The sequence below is a fragment of the Caretta caretta genome, chromosome 21, assembly GCF_965140235.1.
Source record: "Caretta caretta isolate rCarCar2 chromosome 21, rCarCar1.hap1, whole genome shotgun sequence".
NCBI classification, from domain to species: domain Eukaryota; kingdom Metazoa; phylum Chordata; order Testudines; family Cheloniidae; genus Caretta; species Caretta caretta.
In genome coordinates this window covers 3,773,725-3,795,694 of record NC_134226.1, presented here as the reverse complement: position 1 = coordinate 3,795,694, position 21,970 = coordinate 3,773,725, and the positions used below count along the sequence as shown (strand labels likewise).

At 44.3% G+C, this 21,970-nt stretch overlaps 2 protein-coding genes across 3 annotated transcripts; both read left to right on the top strand.

Annotated features, from left to right (window-relative positions):
• The first annotated feature begins 1,934 nt into the window (after nucleotides 1-1,934).
• On the top strand, nucleotides 1,935-8,724 carry LOC125625178 (11-beta-hydroxysteroid dehydrogenase 1-like). Of its 2 annotated transcripts, none has more exons than XM_048826921.2 (6): nucleotides 1,935-2,374; nucleotides 3,058-3,188; nucleotides 3,835-3,946; nucleotides 5,084-5,269; nucleotides 6,108-6,251; nucleotides 7,532-8,724. In XM_048826921.2, the coding sequence occupies exons 1-6, from the start codon at nucleotides 2,287-2,289 to the stop codon at nucleotides 7,744-7,746; spliced, it is 876 nt and encodes a 291-aa protein (XP_048682878.2). In that variant the 5' UTR covers nucleotides 1,935-2,286; the 3' UTR covers nucleotides 7,747-8,724. The 2 variants fall into 2 exon arrangements, with proteins under 2 accessions (XP_048682878.2, XP_048682876.2); XM_048826919.2 differs by having other exon boundaries at nucleotides 1,938-2,374; nucleotides 7,135-7,625.
• Nucleotides 8,725-10,090: 1,366 nt separating this feature from the next.
• LOC125625179 (11-beta-hydroxysteroid dehydrogenase 1-like) lies at nucleotides 10,091-20,498 on the top strand. The gene is made up of 7 exons (XM_075121925.1): nucleotides 10,091-10,273; nucleotides 13,797-13,885; nucleotides 14,867-14,997; nucleotides 16,175-16,286; nucleotides 16,828-17,013; nucleotides 18,068-18,211; nucleotides 19,118-20,498. The coding sequence occupies exons 2-7, from the start codon at nucleotides 13,801-13,803 to the stop codon at nucleotides 19,336-19,338; spliced, it is 879 nt and encodes a 292-aa protein (XP_074978026.1). The 5' UTR covers nucleotides 10,091-10,273; nucleotides 13,797-13,800; the 3' UTR covers nucleotides 19,339-20,498.
• Nucleotides 20,499-21,970: the final 1,472 nt, after the last annotated feature.

Here is a 21,970-nt window from a genome sequence, read left to right as displayed (position 1 = left end):
TGCAATCAGTGGAAGTTAGACACCTGGAAACTTTTACAAATCTGGCCCTCCCTGACTTTTCCAAAGTCACACGAGAACTCTTCCACAGAGCATCTCCCAGATCCTAGGGCCCTTGCCACTGGACCATCAGTTCTTTCCACAGGTGCTAGGTGCACAGGTGCTGCAGGTAACAGAGAGTTCATTCTTTTATTGTTCAGCCAAGAAAGTGAAGTGGCCAATTCCAGGAACTCAGGGTTAGAACAAAAGATGACGACACAGGGGAAGTGGCAGCGTTTCCCAGAAAGCAATGATGTTTATCTGACCAAAACATATGCTAAGTGCTTCTTTCCAGCAGAGGATAAGTTAAGAGTGAAGAGAAATCTATACTTTAAGAGCAGTGCCCCACTGGCAGCCAGACAGACCCACTGAGTATATTATTAACCCAAATCATCTGTTCCTTCAAAGCTATAATGAAGCACTGTCCCTGGTTCATCACTGGAGGGTTGCTTGTGTGTGCTGGGCTGCACTCACAGACACTGGTTTGTTATTGTAGGGTTGCTCCTGAGTGCTGAATTGCATCCACTGATTGGGTATGTTTGGGGAGGGTGTGGTACTTCAGGACGTATCCTCTTCCACTTGGCCAATGAGTTAACCTGAGGTTTCTCTAAATAGATGTGGGGTGTGTACAATTTGAGGCCCAGCCAGAGGGACCACAGGAACCCATTGCATTGTGCACCTGTAACTCAAACCATCTTGCCTTGCAGACGAGGCTTTTATCTTCATAAACGGAACTTTCCCCACTGCTTGAATGGACGGGGTCCAGAGACGTCATCTCGTCAGCACATGAAGCCCTGTCAGAGTGAGGCCACAATCTATATGTGCCATGGCACCGAGCCCAGAACCGCATGTAATAAGATGTACTGTACTGTCCTGGAGGATCCCAGAGCTAGAGCAGGGCTGACAGCAGCTTAAGCAGACACCTATTATAAGACCTCTGTAATCGACTTTACTGAGGCCTAACCCCCGAGCCGTTAGCTGTTGCTCTGAAGTTCTCTTCGATTTTTCCTCTTTAATCTGAAAATGAATTGAGTGCTAGTGAAAGATGCTGGAGAGACTCCCCTGGAGAGCAAAGACCTGCATTTACCCACACAATGGGGCACAGCATCAGGGCAAGTTTCCCAGCGCTGCCCCACTGCCTCCATCCTGAACCGGAGGGACCACACCTAGCGGGGAGTTCAGTGCAGACTCTCTGAAACCCTGGCTCCTCTGATGAGACAGCCAGTTAGTGGCAGCCAATTAGACCACTACGATAAAATGAGTTAAATTGGGAAAGCATCTTCTGAACAACCTGGGGCCTCCAGCTCAGCACCCACAAGGGTGACCCTTTGCTGAATCAAGGCCCTAAAGAGTATGTCTACACTGCAGCTGGGGGGTGAGCCTCCCAGCCTATGTAGACTGACTCGTTCTAGCAGGGCTTGAGCTAGCGTGCCAACGACAACAGTGTGGATGCTACAGCTCAAGTGGCAGCTCAGCCTCTCAAGCCCACACGCCCCCTTGGGTCAGAGCGCGGGTGGCTAGCCTGAGTCTCTGCCAGCGCTGCAGCGTCTAAAGAGCTACTTTTAGCACACTAGCTCAAGCCCTGCTCGAACGAGTCTGCCTACACAGGCTGGGAGGCTAACCCCCCAGCTGCAGTGGGGACACAACCAAAGTGTGTTACCCAGTCCAGAGCACTGCAACGCTGAACCAATGCCCCCAGCTGGCGGCTTTCATGGGCCTGAGTGGCTTTCCTTTTGCCTGAACTGCAATACAATTGCAAGCTCCTTGGTGCAGGGTCCGTGTCCTCTTATGTGTCTGCAATAGTGCCTGAGTGCAGAGTCAGTGCTTAGCAGACAGATGATAATACAACGCAACGTTCTCCCACCTTCAGTAGGCAGTCTCCAATGCTCCCTACAGTGAAATTTGATGCTTTCCAGCAAAGGCACACCTCTTTCAGGGTGTTGTGCAAAATTCTGTATTTTAACGTAGGGACAGGAAATATTAAATAAGCTGGCCAGACCCCAAAGCGAAGCTGTCACTTAGGCTGAGATTTATCAACTCTGAAGAGGAGCAAATTAAAGGTTTTGATGGACCCATCAATCCCACCACTGTGATTTTCCAAAGGTTGAACCTTTGGGGAGCTGCAGTCATTTCACTAACAGGTTTTTAAAGGGCAGGCATTGGTGCTTCTGTCTGGAGCAGATCTGCGGAGGAGTTGTTGTTTTTTTCCTTCTTCTTTCATGCTTGATTATTTCCTGATTCTGCAGTGGGATGGGTCTGCTGAGAAAGATTTTCATTCCCTTTGTAGGATTGGTCTTGGCCTTCTGTTTTTATTCAGCAAGGGAGGATTTTAAACCTGGTAAGTTATTAAAAGCAAATGTATTTTTAAAATTAAACAGAAAAAGCCACGTTTGAATGTTTTACACAGGATGTGTACAGAGCCTGAAATAAAACATGTCTGGGCATTTGTTACACTGCAGATAATAGACCACTCTGCTTTGCAGAGCTTTCAAACTACATCAAGCAAGTAACACAGAGAAATATTTTCTTAGGAAACAGGTGAAGTAGGAGTTTTATTATTCGGATTTACAGGGGGGGAGCTCTTAACATTCATTTTCACATGATTTATGTTTGTAAAAAAAGAGCAAGAAAAAGGCTATTTTACAAAAAAAATTTTAAAAATACTTATTTAAAAACATTGAAAATATCTTTTTTGAAAATGGCTGGAAATTTTAATTATCACCAAAAAAATGCATATCCTGATTTGCAACATGATAGTTTAAAAAAAAAATCTGGCCATGTCCCTGTTAATATTGCTTTTTTCACATTAGGAATTTTAACTATTCTTCTTACTACAGTTTTCTTGGGACAAGGCAGAGAGTTTGCCTGGTGCAGGGTGAGCATGCTAGTTTGGGCAGGTTAGACTGGCTTGTTGTCCACTTTGGTTTCTTGACCCCGGAGGGCATGGGGTGGGGGGGTAAGAGAAGGGGAATCTTTCTCTGGTATCCTGGTAAGTTAACATCCCTGTGCCTTGCTTTCCAGAGATGTTGAAAGGGAAGCGAGTGATCGTCACTGGAGCAAGCACTGGAATTGGAGAGCAAATGGCTTATCACCTGGCGCGGATGGGAGCCCATGTTCTGGTCACAGCACGGACGGAAGCCAAGCTTCAGAAAGTAAGTACCGAGCACACACACGAAGGTCAGTCTTATGTCAAACATATAGACATACAGACACGCATGGACACTCACCATTGCAATTACATGATATGCGCAATGGTACACTCGCATGCTGATTCTCACACATGCACAAACCTACACGCATGCTTGTGAGGCACAAACATGTACATATTCATGCTCCTGGTCATGCACACACATACACTCTTCTTTTTATACATGCGCTGGTATCCATGCTCACACCCACTCATGTACACACAATCTCATACGCACAGTCACATGTGCATGAACACACAAGAATGCACTCTCACTGCATTGCAGTAATATAGACACACCCCCACTCATCCTGCAAGCACAGACTTCCACTGCAGAGCAGACTCTACTGGGAAATAGCCAGGTTGCTTCAGATTTCCATGGTACACGGACTTTGCAGTCCCAGGAGGCTCCAATCCCATTCTGGCATCCTTTAGTGCCCACTGTTTAAAGCCAGAGCCAGAGCGTTCAAGACAGTAACCCTTGGCAGGCCGAATGCGCTCATTCTACCCACAGAGCCACGTCTATCCAACCATGGATGTAACACACTGAGGCGCTCCAAGGTTCATCAGTGGGGAATGTGTTTCTACAACATTCCATTCATGCGTTCCAGATCATCACCCGGTGTTTGGAGCTGGGGGCAGCCTCTGCGCAGTATGTGAGCGGCAGCATGGAGGACAAGGCCTTTGCCGAGCATGTGGTGAAGGAGGCTGAAGTAGTGCTGGGTACGTTAGCAGCTCACTGTCTGGAAATCGCCATCCGACCTTTAACGAGTGATGAAACGCAGAGAGATGTGGCATCACTCCTTAGCCACATTACTGTCTGCCACATTAAAAGGCAGGAAAAGCAGGAGGGATGTGGAAATGTCCCTCATTCTTCTCATTACGTGTGTGTGTGTATAACGAGAAGAATGAAGAATTATATTCCTATTTGTATCTCACATTCACAAGTGACCAATCCATACATGCAGTAACTATATCGAGTTATAGTTACAATTATTGTTAAATGTATTAACTGGCCACTTGTGAATGTGAAATGCAAATAGGATTGAAGAGAGCCACCATAGCATAGACAGGCTTTGTGCATGCATCCCCCCCCCTCCCCCAGCTCTGCCAACGCAACTCTGCCCTGATTAGAAGCATCATCTGTTGCGTCAGTCTTTGTTCTGCTAGTGGACTGCAATCCTACCCTGCTGGCCCCGCATGCTGTTCGAAACCTGGACCCACACACAGCTCGACCATTCAGGCTTGATCTCAAGTGCACTCGATTGCAATCCTACACCTCCGTAATACTCCGCTCCTGGATCTCCGTCCCAGAGCCATGGGTATTACATTCCTAGGCCTTCCGTTCGCTTTGTGCTGGAGCAATCTTGCTATGCCCATTATAGGTCACTGCACAAAGCTGTGAAAAGCCACACCTGTCTGTTCTCTCTTGCCACACATCCTGATGCTGCACATGTGGGCCCACATGCAGGTCAAAAAAGATCTGCTTCCCCCCCCCACACACACACACACATCCTGAATGAGAAGAAAGTACAAATCACAACACAGTGTTTTTGTAATAGAGTCTGAAGACTGGGACTTGGTGAGTGCGTGCCAGTCACACTTGTACTGGCAAGCAGAATCTGGATTTTGACCCAGCTCTGCAGAGATGAAAGGCCCGTGCAGTGACCCAAGAGCCTCCCTTATTATTAAAAATAATAAGAATAATAGATGTATTTCATTCCAAAGAATAGATTCCTGCAGAGATTCATAGTGACTAAAGGAAAAGATACGTAGCGTAGACAAGTGGTGTGCTCTGAACTTCCTTTGTCCTCTTCCCCTCTAAACTAAAGCATCCCTGGCTCTCCCCTTTGCTTTCAGGAGGCCTAGACATGCTGATTCTCAACCACGTTGGCAACTCGTACTTTAACTATTTTGACGGCGACGTAGGGCACGTGCAGAAGCTGCTGAAGATTAACTTGCTCAGCTACATGGCCATGACTGTCTCAGCCCTGCCCAGGCTGAAAGACAGTGTGGGCAGCATCGTGGTGGTTTCATCCATGGCAGGTGAGCCATGAACGGGGACAGAGACCTGGGGGCTGATTTTCAGAAGTGATGAGTACCTGAAAATCCAAGGGATGTCAATGGGAGAGGCAAGTACTCAGCACCTTCAAAACTAAATTACACTTTCCTTGGGTTTGGCTCCCCCTAGTGCTTTGTCACTAGAAGCTGATCACCTTGGCATGCTTCTTTATGACAAACAAAGGGGATCATCGGAGGAGTACAGCTCAAGCTCTTCAGATATTGGCATCACAGTCTGACCAGCACAGACTGGAAATATTTGGCTCTCTCCTTGTATTGGCTATTTGACTGATTAGACAGGGTCATTTTGTTTCTGTGGATCAAGTTCAATAGCTAGCTGACCCCACTAGCTGATAGTTCTCTGGCTTACATGAAGCATCTTAGTGACAGGTGTCCCTATGGTAAATCTGCCATCTTAGTTAACCCCTCGCTGGTGAGCTCAGCTGTGGCGCCAAGGACCCAAAGGGCCACTGAGGCTGAACTCAGCACTGTGGGTGATCTCTCCAGGTCAGGTCTGAGCACATCCGTTGAGAGCATTGAAGGTGGGAAGCTTACGCTGCTGCCACCTGCTCTGTGCGTGGCCAGGACATTTGGCTGGGCTAGTCACAGGACCTGAAGAGAGTTCAGAGCAATAGGGTTTGAGTGCCCAGATCCCTTGCCGTCCTCTGAACCCCGCGCCTGCATCTCTGGGGCCGTTGGCGTGACACTTCACCGGCACTCAACGCACTTGGAAAGAATGTTACATCTGGTGCGGAATCAAATAAATCTTTACGCAGCACTGTAACAGAACTTAACCATGTCGACACTGCTGCTCTGTGTCTAGGTAAAGTTGGGTTTCCATTTACCGCTCCCTACTCTGCAACCAAGTTTGCCCTGGATGGGTTTTTCAGCTCCTTGCGGCAGGAATTAATCATTCAGAAGGTTGATGTTTCCATCACGCTCTGTATACTCAGCTTCATTGACACAGGTAAGATCAGTGCTGTGTGGACCTTGCTGATTAGGAACTAGTCACCCTCCAAATTCAAGCGTTTTATCCTAACTTTCAAGTTGCTTCACACCTCTGTCCCCCATTCCTTCTCCTCTTCTGCCTCTGCTCGACCCATGCTACTTGTCAACTCCCCACCAATGTTCTTGTCTTCTTTCATGCCACCCCAAATACTTGAAATGCCCTCTCTGGGCTGATCTGGAAGGACACTACCCCCACCCTCCTCCAAATCCTAGTCTCAGCCTGGGCTACACTGAAATTTTATACCAGCATAACTATGTCAATCAGTGAAAAAAAACACACCCTGCCTGGCATAATTATGCTGACAAAACCAACGATGTAGCTGCAGCTATGTCAAGCAAAGAGTGCTTCCATAGACGTAGCAAATGTTGTAAGGGGAGCTGCACTGATAGCACAATTCATTCTGTTGCTCTAAGCTACGTCTACACTAGGGGGCTATGCTGGCACAGCTCCGGTGACATAACTATGATGGCATAATCTCCGTAGAGTAGACATACCCTCAGACCCATTTCTGACTCACCATCCCAAAGAAATCAGCCAATGAATAATGGCTAGGCCAGCCTGAAGTGCAGTTAGGGTAAGTCTGCGGGCCAGATCCTCAGCTGGTATAAATTGGCCTAGGTCCACTGAAGTTAATGGAATGACAGCAATTTATACCAGCTGAAGAAGTTGCTGTATATTTATGTACTGATGCAAGTACAACGTGAATATATAAAATATGAAAGTGTATGCATGAGAGTTGCTTGGAAAATGGGGGAGGTGGGGGGAATTTACAACATTTTGCAAAATTCTCTTCCTCTGTTGAAATCTCCAACTTTGAGTTTGTTTTGTCTTGTTTTTACAGGCTCTAGTATGCCTATCAAAATCACTGAAACTGAGCTGACTCCCTCTCCCCAACCCTTGTGTTACTCATCTGCTTAAATCATAAGCTTTTGGGGGCAGGGTTTGCATTGACCTCTGCATCTGTAAAGGGCCTAGCACAATCGGGGCTCTTGTCTACTGTTGACTGGGGCTTCTAGTGCTACCACGGTACCGAGCACATGTAACAACAAGAGAGGGGTTATGCTGGTTTTCTCCCAGGCTCACTAAGCCACTCAAGGCTCAATTGATGTTAAATGGCTTAAAAACAATCATTAAAACAAGCAAATCCAAGCTGGGTTCAGCTGGCCCTGGACGTGCAGGGCTCACTAGTGGAGAGGACTGTAAATCTGACCAAAGCTCCTTTTGTTCTACGGTGCTAGAAAGTGCCATGAAAGCAGCTTCTGATGTGGCGCCGAAGGAGGAGTGTGCGCTGGAAATCATCAAGGCGGGAGCCCTCTGCCAATGGGAAATTTACTACAAATATGCAGCTACCAAAATCCCCCTCTTGATCCGGGACTGGGCTCCAGAACTCCTGAATTATCTGATCAGAAGAAGCTACAATGTGGAAAACCTAAAGAAAAATTCATCAGTCTGAGTTCTCCACTGCCTTTCTGCTCATATCTGTCTCTGGGGTTACCTTAAATCAAGGCCTGGTGTGCTGTGGAGCTCCCTAGCCCAGGTTCCTTCTCATTTAGGGAATGCAATGCTGGGATCCCTCATCGTGTGACCCTGGGATCATGTGGTATTTTACAGTCCTGAAAACCAATGCAGCATGCCTCGGGTTGCCAGGTGTCTGTTTTTTTACTGGAATGCCTGGTCAAAAAGGGACCCTGGCAGCTCCAGTCAGCGCCACTGACGGGGCTGTTAAAAGTCCAGTAGGTGCCGCAGTGGGGCTAAGACAGGCTCCCTCCCTGCCATGGCTCTGCACGGCTCCCAGAGCCAGCAGGATGTCTTCCCGCCACCCTGGCTCCTATGAGTAGGGGCATCCAGGGGGTTCCGCATGCTGCCCCCGCCCCAAACGCCAGCTCTGCAGCTCCCATTGGCCAGGAACAGCAAGCAATGAGAGCTGCGGGGGTGGCGCCTGTGGACAGGGCGGCGCGCAGAGCCACCTGGCCGCGCCTCAGCGTAGGAGCCAGAGCGGGGATATGCCACTGCTCCTGGGAGCTACCTGAGGTAAGGGCCACCCAGAGCCTGCACCTCTGACCCTCTGCTCCAGACCTGATCCCCCACCCACCCTCTGAACCCCTCGATCCCAGCCCGGAGCACCCCTCCCGCACCTCAACCCCTTGCCCCAGGCTGGAGCTCCCTCCGAACCCCTCAGTCCTAGCCTGGAGCACCCTAAGGCACCCCAAACCTCTCCTCCCCAGCCCCACCCTAGAGACTGCACCCACAGCAGGAGCCCTCACACACTCCAACCCCCTGCCCCATCACAGAGCCCAATCCCACACCCTGAACTACTCATTTCTGGCCCCATCACAGAGCCCACACCCCCAGCCAGAGCCCTCAGCCCCTCCCTCACCCCAATGCCCTGAGCCAGCCCAGGGAAAATGAGCAAGTTAGTGAGGGTGGGGAAAGCGAGCAACGGGGGGGGGGAATGGAGTGAGTGGGGGCAGAGCCTAGGAAAAGGGGTGGAGCAGGAGCGGGGCCTCGGAGGAGGGACAGGGCAGGGGCTGGACAAGGGTGTTCAGTTTTGTGCCAGTACAAAGTTGGCAACCCTAAGCATGTCACTCCTGTCATTACAGGATACAAACGCAGGCACTCCTGCTCCTGCAGCTGGGAGCATGGTGAAGTCATGCTGGCCTTGAAAACCCATGTTTTGGAAAAGATTTTTGAATTCGGTGCCCTGGGATTGCATTTCCTATAACTCTTCCTTAGCTCACACTTCTCCGCATTTGAACATATTTAAGGACCAATTGACCTCATCAGTGAAATGCAATGGCCATTGCCTTTACCTCACTCGTCCTGTCTCAATATGATTTTTATGAGATTTTTATTTAAAGGAACTAGGCTCCTGTTGCACTATTGATTGTTAGTCTATGTATTTGTCAGCTGCGTATGAAGAGATCTTTGCAGAGGCGGAAGGATTGTATTTTATCCCATACTTCCCTCTCCTGGTAGATAAAATCCTTGCAGCAGCCAGATTTGAAATTCACAGAAGAAAGGCAATGCCTTAACAATATTATAACCACCCTTGTGATCAAGCAGACTGTGGGAAGGTCATTTCCACAGCAGAAATCTGGCTATGTTTGTTTTAAAAATCTTTGTTTTGAGCTTTTTAAGCTAATACACAGCACTTTGTATTTTGAATTAAGAGTGCAATTCCTTCAGAATTTCTCTAGATCAAGGAGTCCTGGTTGTAAACGTGGAAAACTACAGTATCCTGTCCCAGGAAAAATCAGACAATTTCTACTCCAGAAATGTAACAATGTTTACTCAAGAGAGAAGACTGCCCCCCACCCAAAGCCAAGTGGCCTGATTTTCAGAGGAACTGAGTGCCCGCAGCCCAGTGGGAACTTGGCACCTCTAAAAACCAGCAGGCCAAGACCTAACAAAAGCTAGCCAGCATTCCAGCAAACCCCACTGCTTTAGCTACAGTATCTGGAATAATATAACTACATAATACAGAATATATAGCAAAAGTAGTATCCAGAATGTCTCTGACCAAAGTTCTGACTTCTTAGGAGCTGGATTATGGTTACTTAACAGCTGGCATTTGTGGTGACTGGGGGAGCAAGGTGACTGCTAGCAGACAGCAGTGCTGGCTTTCTGTTTTCCTTTTTGGGCCAAATAATTAGTGCTGATGGAAATTTTCCAAATTTAAATTACATTCTTTCCACATGTACAAAAAAATTGAACAATGTTCATGAAACTGTTCCCCTTTTTCTAAAAAACTCTAATAAAAGTGTCATTGTGAAACTTTCTCCTGTCCCCAGATCTGAGCTGAAGTTTAAGGAGAGATGGCTGGACTCTGCACCATTGGATTTTTTCATAACACATGATCAAGACTGAACAAAGCATGAAAGACAGAAATCTCCCACAACTCCAACCCCACCCTTCCAGCCAGCCCTGGCCCCTACAAACACACAGAGCTGTGGAGCATGTATCAGAGGAAATGTAGTGATGTAAATTTATTATTAAAATAGAATTCACTACCCTTAGAGTTGTGTATATTCCACCCCCTTCCTTTCTCCATTTCATCTTTTTAGCCCACCCTACCTGGGTGCAGCGCCATTGACTCCAATTCAGGCCTTATCTACATAGGCAAGCCGCACCAGATGAACCTGACAGTATGTCTATACTACAAACCTGACAGCGGCACAGCTGTAAACTGTGCCATTGTGGCGTAGATACTTTCTGCATCGACGGAAAGGGTTTTTCCATTGCTGTAGTAAACCCACTTCTCTGAGAGGCAGTAGCTAGGCTGACAAAATAATGCTTCCATCAACCTAGTGGGGTCTACACTGCGGGAGAGGTCAGCATAACTATGTCGCGCAGGGCATGAAATTTTTCACAGTCCTGAGCAATGTATTTGGGCTGATCTAAGTTTTAAGTGTAGAGCAGGCCTAAGGTATAAATTTAAACTGACATAGTTGAACTGGTGTGAGCCCCTGTGTGGACGTACTTATTTTGGTTTAGGAGTGACTTTTCTCCAATTAGATTAGGGCCTGCGTCTACACACAGTTTATAACTATTTTGGATGAGGTGGTGATTATACATATTATAGAAAAATAGTTATACCAGCACAAAGTTATTCTGGTGTAGGTTATTCCCCCTTCCCATATGGGAATATCTATCCCAGTATAAAGCACTTTGTACAGTGTAACTATGTCCACACTCGTGGGGTTGTACCACTTCAACTATACTGTTAGCGGCCTGATCTATGCTTACAATTTATACTGGCATAGCTATACTGGTGAGGGGTGTGATTTTTTAAAATTTTTTTTACTGACTTTGGTGTGCCCATATAAGCCCTAGTGCAGGTGCATTTATACCAGCATAAAAGTGCTTTTACCAGTACAGTTTATGTCTCTTGGGAAACTGGTGTCAGTTATGCTGGCAGAAACACTTCTGCTGATATGAACTGCATGTACTCTAGGAGGGTTTGCTGCTATAGCTATGCCAACAAAACTTTTCTAGTGTAGACAAGGCCACGGTTAAAGCAATATAATTTCTATGTGTAGACAATTGTGGATTGGGAACAGACTTAAGCCACTCTTAAGCCCGGTCAACACTAGAAAAGTGATACAATTTTAAAGTGGGATTTATTTATTTTTACGGAGTTAGTTATACTGGCATAAACCCTAATGTGGGTGCAGTTTTAACACTATAAATTGTCTTATAACTATGTCTTATTTTGCTTCCCAGACTGAAATAAGCTATTCCACAATAAGCACTTTTATACAGCATAACTGCATCCACGCTAGGTTTTTCTTTGCAACATAAATATAATGGTATAAAGTAATAAATTTTCTTAGTGTAGACAAAATCCTTAAACTGAAATCAGAGCATCCAGACAGGAGTTTGGATCAGTGTGACTATATCAGTTTAAAAACTGATTTTAATTAAGTAGGTGCAATCTTTCCAATGTAGATAAGGCCTGAGTTTTGTTTGTTTATACCAGGAAAGAATTTGCCCATCTCTTCTTATTCACTCCCTCCATCCTCCACCTCTCCCTCTATCCACCACATTTCCATTTTCTATTTCCCTTTTTTAATTATTATTCTCCTGGTCTCCTTTCTGGGTCCCTCCCTTTCTCTTTCTTTATGTGCCTTTCTGTACGTGTCTTTACTTTCTTGACTCTTAGCTAGTTAACCAGCCAATCTCCCTGCTGATCTTCACTTTCACAGAACAAACAAAAAAGCCCCATGAAACACAAGCTGAAGATACACGACTGTTGTTCTTCCAAGGGAAACTCATTCTTTCCAAAAAGAAAAGGAGTACTTGTGGCAGCTGTAGCTCACGAAAGCTCATGCTCAAATAAATTGGTTAGTCTCTAAGGTGCCACAAGTACTCCTTTTCTTTTTGTGAATACAGACTAACACGGCTGTTACTCTGAAACCTGTCATTCTTTCCAGTAAAAACCGCACCTCTTTTCAGTGTATAAACATGCTGATGCCTTCCAAAGCAGGGACAGGGTAAACAAAGCAAGAGGCAATCCATCTCAACCCTTGTCATTTTCACTGATGGAGAGCAAGTCTGATACAGCAGGTTAAAGACCTGATGGCCGCAGACTGATTTTACAGGTCAGCATATTTTCTATCATGCAGGCACTCACAATCAGGGTCCAAAGTTTATATATGGCTGCTTTTCTTGGAGGCAGCTTTGCAGGGTTTGCCTGGTGTATTGCCTGACTCTGTGGAAGCCCCTGTTTTAGGATGTGGATTGTTTTTCTATTTCAGTTGGTAAAAGAAAGGATTTTAAACAGAATTGTGTTTGGAAAACAATTCAGAAAAAACAGCATGTTTGAGTTTTACACTGGATCTGAGCAGAGCTGAGACCTAACCTAGACTTGTTTTACTGCAACTCCCCAGATAGCGAAGTTCTGAAATTGCGCTGTTTGCGGACAGCACTTGTATGCACAGAAATGCACTGAAAACATTGCACTTTGCCTCCCTGAAATGCAAATTCCTCCCGAAAGCAAATTAGCAGCAATAACTTTCTATTAGTTTTCTGTAGACATTTAGGAGCTGATCCTTCAATCCTGATACACTTACTTCTTTCCCCTAGCCTTAGAACTCCTGCCCTAATCTAGTCCACAAGAACTCACTCCTCTCCGCCTTTAAACATCTCCTTAAGAAAGCCTTCTTGAGAGAAGCCTGCAATCCCTATTTCCCCAGGAAAGGGTTTACACACGCACCCCTTTTAGCAATTATAAGATCTAATAAAGGGAATAATAAACTGGAACTGCAAGACATGTCTCACACGACTGTTTATTCACTCTGGTTTTTAGTGCATTCCTTCCCTGCATGTGTGTGTTCCCTGTCTACATAGGCTCCTCAATGGATAGACCTTTTAGGAGTTTAGAGCATCTAGCATATGGTGGATATTATACAAATAATAAGTGGTGACAATAAATAGCAGAATCCTGTAAAGTTTGTGCTGCAAACACTAAAGTTCTGTCTAGATTTTTATATGTCCCTCATTCCTATAGCATTTGAGCACTTCCCACTCATACATGAATTTATCCTGGCAACACCCCTGGGAGGTAGGGGAGTATCATCCCCATTGTATAGACAAGGAAACTGAGGCACAGAGAGGTTAGGTGACCTGCTCAAGTACCTGCTATTAGAGCCGGTACTTGAACCCATGAACCAAGGTTCATAGACTCACCCTTCCTTTCTCAGAAGCTGGTTCCTTCTAGCAAAAGGACACCTTCCTTCAGTGTGCTCAGAGAACACAAAGGTAGACCATAGCAGGAACAGGGTGCAATAGGGAATATGAAGTCCAAAATGACGCTGTTGTTTAAAGATTAATGATTATTAACCTGCACAAAAAGTAAACAAAAACTATGACATACATTTGCAGTCAAACTTGTTTTCAAAGCTCCCATAACTTGCTCCCTACTTTTCGGAATATTTATACATCTCTGCTTTTGCGGAGCTCAGACCTCCAGCATTTCTCTCTTTTATGCTTGTTTTTCTGCAGCAGGATGGGGCTGTTGCTAAAGATTCTTGTTCCATTTGTGGGATTGGTCTTGGCCTTCTGTTTTTATTCAAAGGAAGATTTTAAACCAGGTAAGTGATTAAAGCAAATGTCCTTTAAAACCATGATAGCAAAAGGGCACACTTGAGAGTTATAACAATGGATCTGCAGTTTCATGAGCCTTTCAAATTCCAGACTGTAGCCTTTTGAAATGAAGTGTGTCCAGGAATGTCACCTGAAATGGTATTCCTTTCTCTGGTAGAAAATGACAAATGACAATCACACAAAAGTGCAGACATATTCTAGCTTCCCAGATGAATAGAGGGGATTATTTGGGACTTGTAGGAATTTCCAAGGTAAGTGATTTGAAATCAACAAAGTTATACACTTTGAATCCTGTGGTTGATATTATTGTTAATAAAAATAACTGGACACAATGTTTAGCACCATGAAATCTAAAATGTTTCATTTTCAAATTAAAGATGGGCTTCAGCCACAAAACTCATCTCTGGATAAAAACCATCTTCACAGTGAGATGGTTTTCCGCTCCAACTAGATTTTCATATTGAACCCATCATCCTGGTAAAAGAATCCAGGGCCAGATTCTCAACTGGTGTAAATCACCATAACTCCACTGCGGTCAATGGAGTGATACTGATGTACACTAGCTGAGGAAATTGGTTCTAGGGGTTGGGCTTGTTCCATTAGAGAAACAAAGGTCAGTTATGAATTTTGGATCCAAACTTCTACAGCTTTGAGATCTCAGATTTTAGTTTGCCACAGTTGTTAGTTTGTTCAGTTGTTGGAGTTTAGTTTTAGTTTGCTCTAGTTGTAAATACTAAGGTTTAGTAGGTTTTAAATGGAAGTGATAGTGCATCAAACCTGTATTTTTGGGTGAGTTTCCACTGCTCCCTTGATGGGTTCTTCTCTTGGGACAAAGAGCTTGCTTGATCTGAAGCTTGACTTGTACGGTTTGGGACAGAAATAGTTACTTTCACCAGTCTGTTTGGCACAAGTGATTTTGTGGGTGATGTTAGTGGGACATGTAACAGTCACCATGTGCTACTCTGCAGAGATGCTGAAAGGGAAGCGAGTGATCGTCACTGGGGCAAGCACTGGAATTGGAGAGCAAATGGCTTATCACCTGGCCCGGATGGGAGCCCATGTTCTGATCACAGCACGGACAGAAGCCAAGCTTCAGAAAGTAACTGGATACCCAAACACTCCTGTGGTACCTAGATACTATGGTGATGGGTATATTATATACATGTGGATACTTGATTAAAGAGATATGCATGCTCAGACACAGTTTATGGAGATGCAATAATGTCTCATAATGAAGGTTAGAGGATGTTTTCCAACAAAAGCCTATTTTCAACTCCCACCCACTGCCATTTTAAAGCCTGTTTTTCGCTGACCACTGCAGGGTTTCTTGCACCTTCACCTGATGTACCTGGGGCTGGCCAACGTAAGACACAGATCACGGGAGAAGGTGGAACCCAGCCTGGCAATTCTTATGTCCCTACCCCCTCCATTCAGTAATCTTTACACAAACCATTCTTTTCCACGGACAGTTTCTCATGTGTTGCTTCTGCCCAGAAGAAACCGTTACTGAAAACTTTGAGGTCTATTTGCACAGGACATTTCTGAGCTATGAGATTTTGAGAAAGTGGTGATTTCTCAAGTCTTGTTACTTGTTCTTACGGCTTAGCCCAGTCGAACACCGTTGAATGTAAAAGCTCTGATTCTGGAAATGGACCCATTTGCCCTGCTCCTGGCCCCTGCACGGAGACCAGTTAGTGGATTGCATTGCAGGATCAATGGTTTAGACACAGCATCTTGGTAAAAACTAGTGCACAGAGCTGGTTTTACCAAGCTGGAGTGTTAAAACCTTGCAGGTATTATCAAAGCTTGAATTTTTAGTTACCAACATTTTTAAAAGATAAGCAGAATTGGAGAGTACACATTATTTTCTTACATAAATATTAACAGGAAAAGTTGACAGACATAGTTACTAACACCTGACTGCTATGCCAGGGTCTCCAGTGTGTTATTACAAGGTCTGTGCAAAAATAACCATTTGCAAATTTCCATGAAAAAAATTACAGTTTACAGCCAAGTAAGTGTTTGCAGAATCAGATGTTTAGTGCTTGCTGTACTTTTTGCAGGCAGAGCCCCAGGACCAAATACCTGCATGGTCTAATTCCATTGCTGTCAGTGTATTTATACCAGCTATGAATCTCACTCAGTGAACACAGATTGGACTCACCCAAGTAGGAGAACCTAATCACTCTGCCCACTGAGCCACCCAAGTGTCCTCTTGAAACTCTAAGAGGACTAACAGTGGGAAAATCCCTGTCTGAAGGTTGCATTTGTCTCAGGTTGTCACATGGTGTCTAGAACTGGGCGCAGCATCTGCTCACTATATGTATGGCAGCATGGAAGACATGGCACTTGCAGAAGACGTGGTGAAGGAGGCCAAACGATTATGGGGTATGTTAACTGCTTGCAACCTGGAAATCACCACCTGCCCCTTTCACGGAGGTGCTTTTAGCACTAGAGACAAATAACCCCAATCTTATTTTTACTTCTCAATAAAACCCAGGCTATAAGTGTAGATGAAGGACCAGTGAACTGATTCTGTGTATTGCTGACACCTACTATGGTGACTTCAAAATATATACTTATTATAAGTATTGTTATTAACATTGCTGGCAGCATATGCTAGATAATGTGGTTACATTGTTTACTTTTCGTTTTTCACAGGATTTTATAGACAAAAAGGGGTTTTGGTTTTTGAGATACACTTACAAACTCAAACCAGTGATGCAACACAATGTGAGGTGTATTTAGTCTCTGGAAAATAATAACCTACTATAGCTGTTAGTTAAGGGAGTTTTCTCCTTTAGTGCAAATGGTAAAAGGTCTATGTGATAAGGAGAGAGTCTTGGGTTCAAATGCTGACGACACAGGTTCATGAAACAGTTTCTTCATTTTCTTCTAGCTGAAGTTAAAATACCCCCTTTGCTTTCAGGAGGCCTAGACATGCTGATCCTTAATCACATCGGTTATACCTACTTTAATTACTTCGATGGAGATGTTGAGCATCTACGAAAACTCCTGGAGATTAACTTTCTGAGCTATGTGGCCATGACAGTCTCTGCACTACCAGTGCTGAAGGAGAGCGGGGGCAGCATCCTTGTGGTTTCATCCACAGCAGGTGAGAGTGAACCAGGCGAGAGACCCTTATTGTTCCGTAATGCTGGATTCTTTCCTTTGATTTAGTTCCACCTGGGATTCAAAGGAAGCTTCTTCTGAAATTGTTTTTCAAAAAAGAGGAGGATCACCTGAGAAGACTCACATAATTGCCTGGGACTGGGGGTTCAACGTGATAAAGTCTGTTTACTCAATGCAAAAACTGTCTGTATGGTTCACACACTGCCCTTCTGACCCCACTCTGCTGAGAGGCAGCACAGGTCTAACATCTTGCAGATCAGCTTCCCAGTGGAGGAGAAATCCATGAGGCACAGTCTGGGTGTACTCCAAGTGCAACTGGTTTTACTTATGCACGTGCACTAGTCCTAAAATGAGATGGTCAAACAGCACACAGGGTAGTCTCTGCTTCCAGAAATCTCAGTCTAACACCAATGCCTGGTTGCCAGAGAGCAACTCTGCCTCAAGAATTGACTAAGTGTGAGTCCAAGGCAGGGAGCAAACTCCCCCTTTTCTGAAGCTGCCTCTACACACAACTTGGCACAACCAAAGACTAACATCACCACCATGTGTCTTCCCAACAGTCAACACTCACTTGCACACTAAGCAAAAGATCTTATAATACTGCGTAACAGAGCCACATGCTAATATCTGCCATCACAATACATATTATTTGTTTGCTAGAGTGTGTGTTATATACACATTCACTGATGTATATGTGGATGTGTGTTCTATGCAAGGGTCACATTTCTCGTGAGTGCGTTATGGAAGTCATTCAGACCTCACGCTGATAATACCTTTATATCACCCCATCTCATCATATATTTTGTACATGCCACATATTACAGGAAAACTCTTCGGGATGTTTTAACCCCACCCCTACCCTCAACCCCAACGTTAGTGGATTTACTTATATCCTTCAACCTATTGAGATAGTTAATTTCTTTGAGTCAAAATATGACAGTTGCTGAAGGATAAGACGAAGTCAGAATGACACGGTTTTGCTTCTGTGCACTGCAAGTGTTTAGCCTCATAAACGTTGTTGTTGCATCTTTCTCTAGGTAAAGTTGGAATTCCATTTGTTGCTCCCTACTCTGCAACTAAGTTTGCCCTGGATGGATTTTTCAGCTCCTTGAGACAGGAATTAATAATTGAGAATATCAATGTTTCCATCACGCTCTGCATCTTGGGCCACATTGCTACTGGTAGGATCAGCACAGTTATTTGGCCTTGCTAATTAGAAGCGCTGCACTTATGCTACCCAGGCATAAAAATATTACTTACATCCAGACTGTAGAATAGTGTCCACATGTCAGATTGTGTTTTTGGTGTTTTGGGTTGGTTTTTTTTTTTTTTTTTTTTTGGTAGTATGAACATTTTTAATGAAACACTGGGCTTTTAAAAAATAGTTTCACTCTTCTCCTTAGGAGTTTTTACAATACTGAACCCAAATCTCCTACTTGCTTCAGCTCCAAAATGAAGGAACTGTTTTTAATTAATTCAGTTGATCACATTAACTTTCATGCAAACTTCTTTACTACATCTCAAAATTGCATCAATGATGATTTTATAGTCACAAGAAATTAAGCCCAAATATGAGTGTCTCAGACTTGCTAAGGTAATTATTATTTTATTTTGACAGCACCAGTAAGTGCTAAACACAAGTAAAAGATAAGGTGTAAAATTTTCAAACACATCTAAGTGCCTTAGTAGCTTAACTCCTATTTTCAAAAGGGACTTAGGCACTTAGGACCCTAAGTCACCTTTGAAAATGAAACTTGAGTATTTCTGACAAAGTTATCCAAGCCTTTTGACCTGAATAACTTAGTAATAAAATTAGCAAAAGTTAAACAACACCACCACAATTTTCCAGTTGTATAATTACTCAAAAAGCAGGGGAGAAGTTCTACATCTCACCAATTTCCTTTTTTTAAAAAATAGTTGAAGTTTTGTTGAAATCTGAACACTTGATTTTTTTTATAACCCACTCTATTTAGTAATTAGTTTTCAGAATGCCAAATACCTCCTTAAATGTTGAACTTTAGATTTCATTGCTCTGCACTGGTTTGTGATGACACAATTCTCTTTCTTGTATTTTTCCTTCTCCCCAGAAACTGCTGAGAAAACTGTTTCCCACGTGATGCAGAAGCCAGGTGCACCAAAGGAGGAGTGCGCACTGGAAATTATCAAGAGTGGAGCACTGCGGAAACGGGAACTGTACTATCCATACGCCGCCGTGAGAATCCCCCTCTTAATACGAGACTGGGCTCCGGAATTTTTGGACTCATTCACAAGAAATAGGTTAAATGTGGAAAATGTCAAAAGAAGTTAGCTTGTCACATGCACCAGGGCCTAACTAGAAAACAAACCGAATGGCATGAATCTCAGGTAAAAGGGGACATTTTCAGTCTAAATATTTTGGGCACTATTTTCAAAAGCATCTAAGGGACTTAGTAGCAACAAAGCCGATTGACTTTCAATGAGATTTGTACATCAAAGTCACTCAGGTGCTTTTGAAAATCCCATCCTTTGTTTTTATATTTTCTCTCTGGAGATGAGAAGAGGGGGCAACACAAGGCCTCTGCAAAGCAGCAAATTCTCACTAGCTGTAGAACAGCATTAGCAATGGCTAGGTTCATGTCTGCTGGGACGGGTGTGGGTCTCACCCACTTTGAACCAGGACAGCCACACTCAGACCTCCCAATGCTGCAAACAGCCCACTTTGGTTTCAGTAGCATACCTCCCATTTGTTCTACTGCACAAAGCTGCTTAGAAGAAATCTGCTTTTTAAACATCCTTGCAAAACCTAAGAGGATCTCATTCTCCTCTCACTGTGCTCTAACTGAGTCAGCATAAGGTCCCCCAGCATCCCTTTATGCTAACCACTAATTGTTATTGTTAGTAATATTTATCTGCATTGCAATAACACCTTGAAGCCCAAGCAGGGGTCAGGGCTTATTTTTGCATTGGACGCACACATCATAAAAAGACTTCCTGTCCCAAAGAGCTTACAATCTTGCTAATGTGAATTACAGAATGTATGTGTATAGAGGCCAATTCTGCATTCCATGAACACCCAGAACTCCCATCAAGCCTGACTTCAAGTTCCCACCAACTTCAGCAGTACTTGGGGAAGAACCTTTAAAGTTTAGGGATTATATCGTCCAGCTCTGAAGTGCAGGTGCCTCTGTGGTTGAAAACAGCTGCATTTTAGGGCCAGGTGAAATGTCCTAAACTGTGAAATGGGAGGTGGAAAATGTACAACAGCACCAGGAACGTATAGCCTAAAGAGACTGCAACCTCATTTTGAAGTTCTGATTGAAATATACATCAGGAAAGTGTCATAAGAGCTATAAAACAATTCTTGTCACTGACTGCTGGGCAAAGCACAGTGAATTTATGCTTGTTAAAAATTAAGTGCAGTAGGATAGAAACTCATCAGGAGTCCCATAAATCATCACAATTAATAATGTACAAAGCATATTGGAGTAACAGAGGTTGTGAATAAATGAGACTTTGTGAAATGTGTATTTTACATATTTTTCTCTATTTGTTTACTCTTGGTTGGTCTATTGCTTTGGCTGTTTGCAATTTTATACAATCTCACAAAAGTTTGATTTAAAAATATAAATAAAAAATAAAGCTGAGAGACACAATCCAGCAGGTCCCAAGGAGGCATGAGGAAATCAGTGGAGTTTAAACGAAACACACAAATTTGAAATGGATTTGTGTTTATTCTCTTGGGGCCAAAACTAACATTCCCTAAAGTCAATAGGAGCCTTTCCATTGATTTCAATGAGCCTTGGATCAGGTCCTTGCTGAAAGCATTCTGCTTTGGTTAAGAATGCAAAGGGCAAATCACAAAAATATGCTCTGAATGGAGTGAAATTTTACCATGCTCTAGCATGGAGTGCGTGCGTGCACTGGTTTAGTGTCCAAAAACATCCCTCTTCTGAGATAGTTCTTTGATTGGCAGTGGAAACGGCAACAACACTTAAGCTTAGTCTAAACTTTCTCGCCCACGCTAGGCTATTCCTAGGGTTTCCCTCCAGGACCTCTCTGTTCCAGGCCGTTTCCCCCACTTCTGCCCACACCTGCTTCTCTCCTACTCTGAGTGGAATTACCTAACCCCACGCCCACCACAGTGAGTCAGTATCAATCAGTCTGCCTTGCCACCTGCTGACAGCGGACCCTGATACACGGATCCTCTCACATCCTGGTACCAAAGCAAAACAGGCACTGTAGGCTCCTTATTCCCCACAGGGGATGTCAGCTGGAAGGTATCCCATGGGATCAAAGTGCCTCGGAAAGCAATAATGGCTGAAAGATGTTGGGATAATATTGGGCAGCAAATTCTAGTTGGCCTACTATTGCAGTGACATGGCAGAAAGGTGGCCAGGGTGACTTTGGGCTACATACACAATGAATCAGGTGAGCAGGGAGGCACTCGTCCCTGAGAACACACCTGGAATAGCATATTGAAGTTCCAGGCCCAAAGTCTACCAGGCTGAGCATGACTGTAAGGATGGGTGGCAGCAGATATTCCCCTCTGACAATAATAATTGAAGCCCTCTGGGCCAAATAATCCCACAGGAATTTCAGAAACGTAAAATAAGAAACTTAACAAGGATGGTTGAAATAGAGGGGCAAATACAGAGAAAGCAAGGGATTTATGGTGAAGGGAAAGGGGGTCTGGCGTTCAGTCCAAATAAGGATTTATTTTGGGATGCGTAAACCCCGGAAACAATGCTAAGGGAGGTTTCAGAGGAACAGCCGTGTTAGTCTGTATTCGCAAAAAGAAAAGGAGTTCTTGTGGCACCTTAGAGACTAACCAATTTATTTGAGCATGAGCTTTCGTGAGCTACAGCTCACTTCATCAGATGTATACCGTGGAAACTGCAGCAGACTTTATATACACACAGAGAATATGAAACAATACCTCCTCCCACCCCACTGTCCTGCTG